The sequence below is a fragment of the Aedes aegypti genome, chromosome 3, assembly GCF_002204515.2.
Source record: "Aedes aegypti strain LVP_AGWG chromosome 3, AaegL5.0 Primary Assembly, whole genome shotgun sequence".
NCBI classification, from domain to species: Eukaryota; Metazoa; Arthropoda; class Insecta; order Diptera; family Culicidae; genus Aedes; species Aedes aegypti.
Genome location: NC_035109.1, coordinates 57,067,411 through 57,081,429, shown reverse-complemented (window position 1 = coordinate 57,081,429; position 14,019 = coordinate 57,067,411). Strand labels below are relative to the sequence as shown.

General features: G+C 36.8%; 1 protein-coding gene across 4 annotated transcripts in view; it reads left to right on the top strand.

Annotated features, from left to right (window-relative positions):
- LOC5579882 (hemicentin-1) overlaps nucleotides 1-14,019 on the top strand; it is a 609,400-nt gene that overhangs the window by 561,557 nt on the left and 33,824 nt on the right. For all 4 annotated transcript variants that reach the window (XM_021855614.1, XM_021855615.1, XM_021855616.1 and 1 more), the window contains one exon: nucleotides 3,657-4,034. In XM_021855614.1, the coding sequence (XP_021711306.1) occupies nucleotides 3,657-4,034 (378 nt within the window). The remainder of the gene's footprint in view (nucleotides 1-3,656; nucleotides 4,035-14,019) is intronic.

Below are 14,019 nucleotides of genomic sequence, written 5' to 3'. Positions count from 1 at the left end.
AGCCGCTCCCGGAAAATGAGTATCCATCATCAAATCAAGTGATGCCAATATTGGTCGAACAACTGTTGTGTAAATCCATTTGATATATTTGGGTTTTAGGTCCCAAGTTTTACCAAAGGTTCGCCGGCATTGACCGAAGGCCATGCAAGCTTTTTTGACTCTGAAATCAATGTGAGCTGTCCATGAAAGTGTGGAATCTAGAATTACTCCGACATACTTTACTTGATCAGTCACATTAATCTCAGTGCCAAAAAGACGTAAAGGTCGAATTCCATCGCGGTTTCGTCTTTCCGTAAAAAGAACAATAGATGTTTTATTCGGGTTAACCGAAAGGCCATATTGGCGACACCAACTCTCGACTACCTGAAGAGCACTTTGCATCAGGTCGAATAGGGTGCTTATGCACATACCAACTATCAGAGCTAGATAGTCGTCGGCAAATCCATAAGTTGGAAAACCGCAATTATTGAGTTGCCTCAATAGCGTATCTGCTACGAGATTCCACAAAAGTGGTGACAAGACTCCCCCTAGGGGGCATCCGCAAACACTCAATTTCCGAATCGCTGCTTGACGCAATGTCGAGAAGAGATGTCGGTTTTTGAGCATTTGATGAATCCAATTGGTAATCATTGTAGGTAGCCCATGATTTCGTGCGGCTTCCAATATGGCATCGAAAGACACGTTATCAAAGGCACCCTCAATATCCAAGAAAACACCCAAGCAGGATTGCTTCTGAGCGAATGCTTTCTCGATATCGTATACAACTTTGTGTAAAAGAGTCACAGTGGACTTTCCAGATTGGTAAGCATGTTGATTCACATGAAGAGGCATGTTTGCCAAATAAACATCACGGATGTGATGATCGATAATGCGTTCCAGACATTTCAGAAGAAAAGAGGTCAGACTGATTGGTCTAAAACTCTTCGCTTCCTCATACAGAGCACGTCCTCCTTTTGGGATAAACTTTACAGTAATATCACGCCAGGATTTGGGAATGTACCCGGTAGCAAAACTGCTTACAAGAAGCTTTTGATAAACTCAAATCCCTTTTGGAGCAGAACAGGATAAATCCCATGCGCTCCTGGAGATTTGAAAGGAGCAAAACTATTAAGTGCCCATTGAATCGATTCAGTAGTTACGATACTGCGAGCCGAGGCCAGAGACTCGTAACTACATGAAAAGACATTTGGTTAATCCGTAGATGCTATGTCCACACATCCGGGGAAGTGTGTATTGAATAAACATTCTATAACTTTTTCATCGGAAGAAGTAAAGTCACCATTAGGTAAGCGAATTTCGTTCACTTGGAAATCCTTAGATTTTGCAAGGATTTTGTTCAGCCGACTGACTTCACTCAAACTGGAAACATTTGTACAAAGGTTTTTCCAGCCGAATCGTTCAGCAGAACGAAGAGCCTTCTTGTAAGCCTTGCGAGCCGACTTGAACGACTCTGATCCAGCTGAACGCCGTCTGTTCCAACTCCTTCTACATTGTTTCCTGAGTCTAGTCAGATCGGAATTCCACCATGGGGTCCCTCTTGTAGTCTTTACAGACCGCAGAGGACATGCTTCTTCAAAAGCTTCCATAATGTAGGATGTTGTAGTATCAACGGCATCATCTAGATCACTTGGATTTTCAATGGACGGAGAATATCCATGAAATTTGGTCGCAACCAATTCAATATAGAGTTCCCAGTTTGTTGACCGGGGATTCCTAAAACGCAAAGTCTGCGCAGTTACATTTGAATGTTCAAAGAAGATGTAGCGATGATCAGATAATGATTCCTCATCGGATACATGCCAATTCGTCAATTCGTGACTGATTCTATTCGAGCAATAGAAATATTAGTAGTAGAACGCTAATAGCGCTGTTCTCAAAAAACTAAAATAGTTTATCATCACCTTTAACTGTATATTTTCATTGTTTGTTCGATGCCATGTTGTAGTGGATGGTTTAAACATTTATTTGACACTTTGAGGACCGGTACTCAAGCTGTCAGCGCGTGGCAAACTAGATGTTGGTAACACGAACAGTAGCGACATTAGCATTCTTAGGTTAATGCTTCTACTATTCGAGCAGAGCGTTTTGTCTAATACTTCTTCTCTATTAGAAACCATGAAGGTTGGGCGATTGCCTATGTTAAGTAATCCAAGGTCTGTACTACTTAAGTATTCCATCAGACTGGAGCCTCTCAAATTGATATCTGAGCTGCCCCAGATGATGTGATGAGCATTGGCATCACTGCCCACAATCAGCGGAAGGCCTTTTGTTACGCAGTGTACGACAACTCGTTTGAAGTCATCCGTTGGGGATGGTTCATCATGTGGTAAATATACCGAACAATAGACGTATTTCCTGTTGAGGTCACCAACAGAAACATCGATTGTGACAGCACATACATCCCTGGTAGTTAACTCAGAAATGAGTGTAGCAACGATTGCTTTATTAACGAGCACGCATGCGCGGGCATGGAGCGCGAGTTTGCCATTTCAAGTTTGCTAAAAGTAGCAAAAACTGGGTCCACAAGGTTACCTAGATAGAAGTTCCCTCTGCGAAAGTAGGGTTCTTGAGCTAGCGCCACTTGGGCTGCACCATTTTGCATGAGTCTGCAAAGATTGATCATTGCTGTTCTTTTATGCTGAAGATTGATCTGAGCTAACCTAACCGTAGCCACTACCCAAACTAGGCAGGATTAAGCTTTTTGCAATCTCAGCACGAAAAAGACCAGCAACGAAAAAACCAGAACGGTATCTATTTAAAGTCGCCAAAGGCGAAAGAACACAGAATACACTGTGTAAAACGCATAATGCGAATCCATATAGGTGATAATTTAAATTAAATGTCAACATATTCATAATCCCACCCTTATTAAGCCTCACGATAGAGACTGAAGAAGGACAGCCGATTATCTCGGAGAAACACAAGGTCACCTGCACCATTGCTCCGGGTAGCACAGGAAGGACTCAATACTGTGGAGGGCGCCCTGGTACCCCACAGGCTCCGTTTGCGGTTAGGTTTTATTTAGACCCCCCTAACCATTCATTCTTAGGCACGGTACGCATCACACCATAAATTAGGGGTCACCTGTGAGGTGGACTTTTACCACCGGAACAGGCAGTCCGTAGTGTTAATTCTTAGCCAGTTTAAACAACCACTACCGACACTACGCGGCTATCTAGGCTGCTCGGGAAAAGGAGGTTAATATTGATGATTAACTCCTGACGTGCCCAAGCTCTGCTGTAAGATAGACCATCAGAAAGTCTCACTTTCAAATCTCAATCAATGGGATATCCAATGAGAGCAAACTCATAAGATCTGCTTCCTAATTCTTTCTAAAACTTTTATGCACTCAATCATCCTATCACATTCAAGCCGTGAAAAATGATGAAGTCAAAAACCCGTTAAAAACTCGTGAAAACCGAATTTAGTTGTTAACATTAGAAAGGATTACTATATTTCTATCGAACTATCAATAAAATCATTGCTTTGTGCGGAAAAACTATGGTAATACAAGGCAATAAGTCAAATAGATGAGGCAACTTATTTATTATTTGTTGACGGTTGAGTAGCGTGATTGACAACTCCAGCACAAACAATCTCAAACTCTTTCGAAGTATTAACCCACCGTTCTTTTTTCCAACTTCCTGACCTTCCAGGTTGTGTGGCACAAGGACACCATGCAGATCGACCAAACCGAACGGCACGTGATAGAAAGCCGCGGTGCCCGTCATACACTCATCATCCGGAAGGTTCATCCACAAGATTTCGGCAACTACAGCTGTATCGCAGACAATCAACTAGGTAAAACTCGGAAAACCGTCACTCTGACAGGGAAACCGAAAGCGGCTGTGTTCCGGTCAATGCCCAACAGTCAGTGGAAGGATCGGTACAATATCTCGTGGGTCGTAGATTCCCATTCACCGATTGAGGAGTTCAAACTGTACTACCGACTGGTCGACGGAGACATCCTCCAAACGCACGATGGCATCTACGTGGACGAACGGAAGTCCCATCATCCGTACGTACCCGGAAATGTGAGTATCGCGCGCAAATGCAATATTCTTTTCTGTTCAAATGTCAATGTCAAATTATTGACTGCACCTGTAAAAAAGCCTCAATTAGCATTCGATACAGATGTTCAAAGCAATACAGCCCTACAAATTACCAATGTTGATTTGGCATTAAAAACCATACCCGGTGACATCGTAGTGGAGTAGGTTGTTCTCGTTTCGAATGTCATCCTAAGCCACTTGTCGAACCAAACGGTGCAACCAACGTCCAATGGGCAGGGCTGGTTGGATGTTTCTTTTTAGAGATATCGTAGACGAATTACATGTGTCAAAAAAATATAGTGCTCGATAATCTTCAATTTGGATGAAATTTTTAACAAGTTTTTGGTATGGTAGAATATATGTTTTCCATAGACAAATCGATGATTGAAATAAAAAAAACTTTCGATAATGGCCTATGAGTCTGTGCAAACAATTTGCTTGAAAAATTGTAAAACAGAAACGGCCGATTTTAGAGCAAAATTTTCTTTGAAGAAGTTGTAGTAAATCGTTGAGACTACAAAAAATTTACACTTGATTGTTTTTTAAATAATGCTTCAATTTTTTTTTTTTATTCACCATAGGATCTTGCAAGAAAACTGAAATTTTGAGCAAAATTTTATGATGGAGAAGTTTTTAATAAAAAAGTTTTTCAAAGAACAGCTTTTGGACGATTTTCTAAATTTCGTTTGTTTGTAAAAAAAATAAGTTCTGATAATACCGTAAATTCGGGTGTAATTGATCAGTAGGGTGAAATTGATCACCGTGTCACGTGATTTTGTTTCTTACTAATAGTGCACCAAATTCATTGGAACCTATAGTAAATGAACGGTGTTCGTCATAAATTATGTATATTTGTGTATAGGGAAGTTTTTTGTGCTACAAAATGTTCATTATTATGAAAATAATGTAAAATTCCAGAATCAAGTTTGGTGTGAAATTGATAGCCATCCATAAACATCAAGTTATAAACAAGGAGTTGGACCTGGTGTAAACCTGAAAGTTTGTGAGGATGCTAAAAATATATCTCCAAAACAGATTTTACTATCAAAACTCTTACCAATTTGCTCGTTTTGTTGAAAAATTTGATTTTCTGCTACAAAGTAGAGAAATACTTTGGAAATTGCCTACATTTAGGCGTTTCTTGCAGTATTCTTGAAATTTAATTATTGATTATTTCCATAAATATTGTCTCGTTAAGAATTTGGCAAGCATATTTAAATTCAGGAGGCTCAAATTAAGTATGTAATGTTAATTCCAAAACTAACAATAATCACATTAACAAATGATCAATTTCACCCCGAAATTGGATTAAACGGTTTTAAACTTTAGAGCTGATTTTTAGCACTAATATCACATTTGTTAGAAAATTTCCGTGAATGAGCCAATGAGGTTCACCATCGTACTTGTTTTCCTGCATTTAATTGTATGGTATTGATAAAATTTTAGAAAGCATACCAAGAAAACAGTGAAAAATGAACAATTTCACCCGAAATTACGGTACAATATGAATCCTGAAATTAGACTTAACCATAAGGAATTTCATTATAACTTCTCAAAAAGTAGCCATTTTCAAATTATATCAAGTTAAATGCAAAAAAACTACCTCAGACAATGAAATGAAAAATTAACTAAACAATGAAATAGGCCATTTTCATTAGTTATTCGCGATTCTTCATCAAGAAAAAAAAATAAGTGGAGATAAATATGGCCTTTGCTTTTGAAAACGTGTTGTTCTTGATGGTGAATAGCGAATGATTCATTAGTGGCCTATTTTATTATTAAAATAATATTTTTTTGCATTGAATTTGTCTAATTCAAAAATGACTACTCTAAGAGAAGGTACCATGATAATCATTATGGTTGAGAATAATTTTTAGACTCTTATTGTATGATCAGAATGTATTTATTTCGATATAAAAAACGAAATTTTTAAAATCGTCCAAAAGTTAAGTAGATGAAAAAACCGAATGCAGTACTATACCATTTAATTCCACTAGAGTTTGTATCCTTTGACAGATACGCGTATTTCGACCTCAACTGTAAGGTCGTCTTCAGTGTCGTGTACTAGAGTCGAGTCTAGTACACGACACTGAAGACGGCCTTACAGTTGAGGTCGAAATACGCGTATCTGTCAAAGGATACAAACTCTAGTGGAATTGAATGGTATAGTACTACATTCGGTTGTTTCATCTACTTATAGGTATTCTACTAAACAGCTCGAAGATTTATTATTGTCCAAAAGTTGATCTGGGGTCATTTTCTTAAATTATTCCAGAGTAAAAATGATCGATTTTTCTATGGAAAACTTTTATTTTACCATCCTAAAAAGATATGCAAACTTCAATGCAAATCGGAGAAGGTCGAGTTCTGTGACATTCCGATTTTGCATGGAATTCGTCAGTTGTTATTTTAAAGCAATTCTTCAAAGACTAATGGAAGGTCTCGAAATTCTTTATTTTAATTCAAATGAAATCAAATGTATTTTTTCTCTTATTATGCTAGCAGTAAATTCTAGTACAAAATTCTAGAGGTTCCATAGAATCTTTTAGAGATCCTTAACCTTCACAGATACTTCAGGAATTTCTTCTTAGATTGTTCGAGGAAAGGATTTTTCTAGTATTTTTTTTTTGAATTTCATTTGAAGTACCTACTCTCAGAGAATCCACTGTTTTTTATTAGGATGGTTAGAGGAATGTTTAAAAAGTTTGCTGTCCATAAAAGCATAATTATCCCATATGGAATTTAGAAAATAGCGCTCAAAATTTGAAATTTGTCTGCTCATACAAATTTTTATATTTTTTAGTACAATTTTATATGTCAAATTGATTTGGCATCGCCGCACAGATAATTCATTTTCATTTTGCTACATAGTTTCATATTTTTTAACAAAATTATCAAACAAAGTGCATGAAATTTCATATGCGTCGTAATGTATATGTTAAAACATAAATGTTGCGATCTAAGACAAGACAAGTCAGGTCAGGTCAGAGTGCAAAAACGAAACCAATTGCCTGTCAAAAAAGACCACTTCTCATTGGTCGTTTTGGCAAACGCCTACTTTCACATCGTTGAGTTGGATTGCAACAGGGCACTTTGTTGCTAGCCTGGCCGTGTTGCTAGTTCATAAATTAGAGTTTTAATAAAAAGTTTCAAATTTTTTATGAAATCATTTTGCTTCAAATTCATTTATATTCGATTTTAGGTTTACCGCATGTGCTTCTACAATGCTAAAATGAATTAAAAATACTTACTTCAAAGCAATGCAATGGAAATTGTTTCAATTTTCTCAAAATATATCGCCGTTTTTTAATATAAACCTGATTTTTTTAAAAAGCTAGCATCCTCTGTTGCACTGAATGTATGAAACGTATAAGAAACAACAAAATCATGAACCTTGATGTTTGAATTTGTTCACAAGGTTTGCTTTAAAAGGATTCTGGTTGCACTGGCTTCTGTATCGTCAAGGTTATCGACTGAAAAACAACAGGGCAGTCTTAGTTGAGCTGTCACGTCCTGTCCTAGGTTGCGATGAAAAAAGATGTTGGTTCGAAAATACATATGGCACAGTTATGCGTTTATGGACAGTTTGCTTTGGAAATTTTTTGAGCAGTTAACCGCTACTACCTGTACCGTTTTGGATCAAAATCCGGACAGTACCAATATCCGGACACTTTGATAAAATTCATTTAATAAATGAAATATGCTATAATTTTTTTTCATAACTTCTACTTCCAAAAGTTCCAAACGTGGTATCAGCATTTGTAATCTAGTAATCATGGCCTGGTACTTATTGGAAAATATATACCATATGAGTAGATGAAAAACCGAATTTAATACTATACCATTTAATTCAACTATAGTTTGTATTTTTTTAAAGGCACGCGTAGTTCGACCTCAACTGTAAGGCCGTAGGGCCTTACAGTAGAGGTCGAAGTACGCGTATTTGTCAAATAAACTATAGTGGAATTAAATTGTATAGTACTAAATTCGGTTGTTCATCTACTTATAGGTATTCCACTAAACAGCTCGAAGATTTATTATAAACCATAACTGCTTCAGTTACACGTCATTTTCTTACAGTGCAAGTGATTTTGGTGAAAGTGTCGCCGAATCTACCACAAGTTTTAGTTTGTGATAATGTGTTAAAAGTATAATATTTGACTAGCGTTTTCAATAAAAAAAAGTGAATCGAACTGCAGTTAAACAACTCGAAAACACGAGAGTAGTGGTAATTGGTGTAAATAAGCATTTTACAACGCAAACAGAGGCTTTCTAGGAAATCTAAATCTGGACATCATACTGAAGCCGCGGTATTTTTTATGTCAGTGAATATTTGGAATTTAGTACTGAATAAACTTGATAATATCATCAAAAGCAGTTTTTAAGTGTTCGGAATGCCTCTTATGCAAGAAAACCTTCAAATTATTGCTTCAGTTTAAACCACGAGCAGTTGATTGGCTATGTCTGTGCTGTAGTTGAGGTGAACTTTGCGTTTATGCACAAATTTTCTATTCTTTCAAGCAGCATACATCGTGAGTGAGTATTAGAATTTCATAAATTTAATTATCAATTCATGGATATTGTCCGGATTTAAAAACTAAGCTTTTTTCAGATGTCCGAATTTAAGGACAAGGCGTGCCTTTTTATTTCAACAATTTTCATGATAAAATCATTACTGGGGGGTCCCGTAGCCTTGAGGTTACGCTTTCGCTTCGTATGCGGAAGGTCATGGGTTCGATTCCCAATCCTCCCTCACAAAAAAACCAGTCACCAGAAGACGCCGCACGAAGGACCGTGTATTGGGGAAACACATCCATCCTCCGTCAGTATCAGTTGGTGGCTAAGACAAACTGACCCTCTTTGTAGGCTGTTGCCTCACACGACACGGAAATATGACAAAATGAACCACCGCACACCAATGGACTACGTATATGGATATGGATTGGACCAACGGCAGCTCTCTCCTCTACCTGCTTGGTATGAGAGAAATAACAATAAGGATATACATAGATATGATAATCGGCATAGTAGTGGCCAAGTGCACGGAGTGCCTAATAATAAAAAAAAAATGTTACTTTCATCATCAAATTAATTGTTATTACAACCATATGGTTTCATACTATTGGTAACATTATGTGGTTTCATTTAAATCTAGGGAAAATATATGATAATTAAAGTTTAAAAAATTAACCTTGCTTGAGCGTCCGGTTATGGCTGCAGCACGGTAGTAAATTACGCTGTTAAAAAATCCCAGCGACGATCCCAAAATTTCCTTAAAATAGTTGCCCACTATTTTTTCTATCATTTCTCCCAGTTGTTACTATAGGACATCTTGCAAGAAAATTCACAAAGGTTAATTCCAGTGTTTTAATAATATTCAGCTATGAATTCTTCTTTAGAAAACCCTTCAAGAATTCTGGAGTATATTTTCAATTATTTTTCAAGGCTTTTAACTACAGGTTCCTTCAATTATCTGCGGTTTCTCCCAGTAATTTCTCCAGAATATTGCTCTTGTGTGCAGAAAATCTATTTAGATTTCTTCCAGAAGTTCTTCAATCAATTTTGTTTCGAACTCCACTGTAGGAAGCATGATTAGATGTAATTATATAACTAATACCCATGTAAATAAATTTTCTCTTTTAATTTATCAACAATTGATTTTATATATATATTTTTTTTTTATTTATATTTACATCATGGAATCGAATCATCATCGCTTTTTTTACATTATTTGCTAAATTTATTTACATGGGTATTAGTTATATATTTACATCTAATCATGCTTCCTACATCCACAAGAAATTTTTCAGAATTTTTTTCCATCGTTTCATTCAGAGCTCACCACTGCGATTCTTTCAATAATGTTCCCGAGTAATTTCTTATGTTATCAGTTCATAAAAGGGTTCACCACAGTAAAAAATACAAAAAATATTCCAGTTAAATCTCTGATCACAAATACACAAATTGCTACCAGAAGTTTTTTGATGATGTTCAAAATATTTCCTCGTAAAATCATGCTAAGATATATCGTTAGATTGCATTGCTTTTCAATATATGTCTAAGTAATTTAGCAAATCGTTCAAAAATTTCAAAAGTTTTTGAAATTATCTTTGTCATTTAATTAGACACATCTAAGGAAGAGTGCCTGATTGTTCAAAATACATTATATATCGATTTCATTCAACTTGCATGCAAGTTTACCAGCTTGTATGCTGATCTACGTGGCTAATTTGCTACAGAAATTAGTTTAAGTACTAAAAAAATACAAATCAAAGATATTGGTAAAACTTCTGTTATTGAAAAGGTTCTTGTTGATGATTCAAAATAGTATTATTTCAAGTCATATGAAAGAAAACACTTATTTTGGATGAAAAATGCAAGCACGTTCATAAATTGGAATCAATCAATATTAACTCGTATCCAACCGGGTTCCGATTTTTTGTTTTCAAATTGATATTGTGAACGTTTATTTTAACTAATTTAGATGCGGTCTTCAACATACAATCCTAAGGTTTCTAGTTTCATATGCTGGCACATGTGGACCAAGTTATTCCCAATAGCAGGAGTTATTCCGGTGGCATCCTTGGTCAGGTCGGGTGACAATTCGATCAAGTCCTTTACTGAACAGTTCAATCATAGTAAATTGTGTTGTGTGTGAACACTTCATATTGACCAGGAAACGTAAATTATGTATCCTCGGGTAATATTGTGATATCGGGGGACAAACGATTGCGGTAAAGTTCACTTTAAGGCCCTCCGAAAGATCCGGAACATCCATAAAAGTGGACATATCCTGAAAGTTGACCGAGAGAGCTGGGATTGTTTTTTTTTTTCAATGACTTGCAGTAATGAGCTTTAAATTAATTTACCTCGTTTCCTCGGTATGATCTCGAATGGTCATTTCTTGATCCTCTGGAAGATCCGAAACATCACTAATAGGGGACGTATCCTGAAAGATGACCTAGAGAGCTGGGATTTTTTTTCCAACGACTTGCAGTGATAAACTTTATATTAGCATACCATCGATGCCTCGGTGTGATCTCGAATATCCTTTTCATGATCCTCCGAAAGATCCGGACCATCCGTAAGAGTGGGCATATCCTGAAAATTAAGCTAGAGAGCTGAGATTTTTCTTTTTCAAAAGACGTCTAGTAATGAGGTTCAAATTAGTATAACATCGTTGAATCGGTATAATATTGAATAGCCATTTTTTCGCCCTCCGGAAGATTCGGATCATCCGCAGAAGTGCACATATCCAAAAATGTGAGCTAGAGAGCTGGAGTTTTTTTTTCAAACTCCTTTGATTATAAGCTTCAAATGAGCATACCATCGTTTTCTCGGTATGATTTTGAATGACCATAGCTTGTGCCACCGGAAGATCCAGAAAGTCCGTAAAATTGGACAAATGCTGGCAATCGACCCATAGAGCTACGATTTCTTTCAAGTGGATTTTTCTTTAGGAGGACCACAAGGTGGTACTCAAAACCAGACGACGGTGACGATATTGATAGGATGCTGAAACCACGGATGCATTTTTTAGAAGAAATTGCCAGTCTCTTGGTTGATTGTCAAGATATGTCCATTTTACGGATGTGGAACAAATTACAGCTCTCTTCCAGGAAATGTCAAATTTTGCGGATGCTTCGGATCTTCCGAAAAACCACAAAATGGCCGTTCATTACCAAAAGAAAGCAATGGCATAATCCGATTCTGGTATCACGTATGCAAATCATTTGAAAAAATTGCAGCCCTGTAGGTCAATTGTCAGCATATGTCCATTATTACAGATGTTCCGAATCTTCCGGAAAACCGAAATATGGCCTTTCGAGATATGATGGAAAATAATAATTAAAATACTCGACCAAACCGCGAGTTTTACAGTTCCTTGAAACAAAATTTGTACATTACGAGGCTATTTGAATTTCTAAATCAAATCTAATGAATTCGGCTCTGTTATGCCTGACGGCGCCTGAGCCTACCAAAAAAAAAATGTAAAAGAAAATATTCGATTGAAAAAATCGCAGCGCTCCAAGCCAATTTTCAAAAATATATTCACTTTTCCGGATGTTCCGGATCTTCCGGAGAACCAGAAAACTACCATACAAAACCAGGGGTTGCTGAGCGCTGCAAAAGTAGGTTTTTGATCATATGTCTTGCTAGGTTTTGTCTCTTGTTTGAACATGTTATTATTTCTGAGATCATTGTTGCCTTGTTATGAAATATTCAGTGGTGCCCTATTTGGTCATATGTGATTTCTCGAAAACTTTAACATTTTGATTTTTTTTTTGAATGTTTCAACCTCAAGATATATTTGGTATCAAACTATTTACATAAACAAACCTATTGAAAATTTCAAGATAATCAAACTATCCTGCATGTCGAAATAGGGAAACATTATATCCATAACTGGTACACTTACCCTGCTCCAGTATAACGTTTCATAATACCGTTTTGATTCAAATCCCGAACTGCTTCAAATTCCGGACAGTCTACTTTCTATGGGAAAGATTTCACTCAAAATGTTTCAAAATTTTCCATTACAAAGTACACAATTTGAAAAATGATTATAACAAACATTTTATATAGCAATGCATGAAAATTTGCTATGTTCAACTAGTTTTGATGCCTTTCTAACGGCTAAGAGCGTTTGATTGATAATTTAACTATTCTTATTACCGCGGAAGTCGCGATATCCGCGAAATTTTGGAAATATTGCGATAAGCCGCGAAATTTGTTAAATTTGGAGAATTTATGTGAAAATTACAGTGAATTCCAATCTTGCTTATGAAAATGGTTCATTAATTTTGAAGTTGAAGATCCATTATAAATATTATGACCTCTAATCAGGGCGTCATTCTGGCTTGCTGTTTTTGTTTCAAATTTTGCATTAACTCTATTATAAGTATTAAGCTTATCAGCTTAACTTGAAAAATAAAAACTATATTTAATGAAATGACTTGAGATTTACACATAATAAGGCTATTTTCACTGAGAATGTGTATTGTGTATAAAATATGGCCAAAACTATGGAACCGCGAAATTTGAAATTTATCGCCTTGACCACACGCGATTTTCAATTGTCTCCACTAATTACGTTTTGTTACGTTATTGCTCATCCGGAGTTCGAATCAAAGTGTCCGGAATATGAAGCAAAAGTGTGGTTGTGTCCAGAATAAAAATCACGAAGAGGCCAAACATTTCTATTTATTAAAGTGAATTCATGATGTGGAATCCGAATCTTCAATCACCATTCGAAATTTAAGTGTTTGCAAGGCCTGATTAACCTAAAGTTTCATACAATTCAATTCATATGTGTTTTGATTTGTTGGACTTCACTGAAGTCTTAAGGTCCTTTATATGAATCAAAACGGTAGTCATATCTTCTCATATCTAAAGTTAGAGACTACCGATTGAAAGGCCAACTCGCTGCGGTGAGGCTCTGATTTATGACGCGCGATGCACAAGCAGCACGAAATAAATGACAGACTATGCTTGCTGCGATGAAAGGAAAAGTACGTCGGACTGAAACGAAACAGTAGAGTTTCACATGAAAGGCAAGCTGGAGTCTGTCAGTTGGGGACTAAAAAAGCATTAATGAAATAAAAATGTACGGCCCTGGTTACAACAACCCTTCGAACCCGATTTTTTCAAGAAACCCGATATCGCACCGTTCGATCCCCCGACGTATGAAACGTAATTTCCTTAATCCAGAAAAACCTGGTCTATCATAATAACGCAAAATTAATTCAATCTCTTGTCTACTCTTCTCTTCCATACATTTTTTGCCCACCAACGCTATCTCGTCGGGATGGACCGGTACGACACTCTTGAACCACCTTCGCATCTATTCTCGGGCTCGCCGTATGCAACTGCACACTGCTTTTTTGTGCACCACTTCCATAACCACAATCGGCTGCTTCCTCGACATGAACACATTACACGTTCCTGTGGCCGGTGTCCTGTGTCT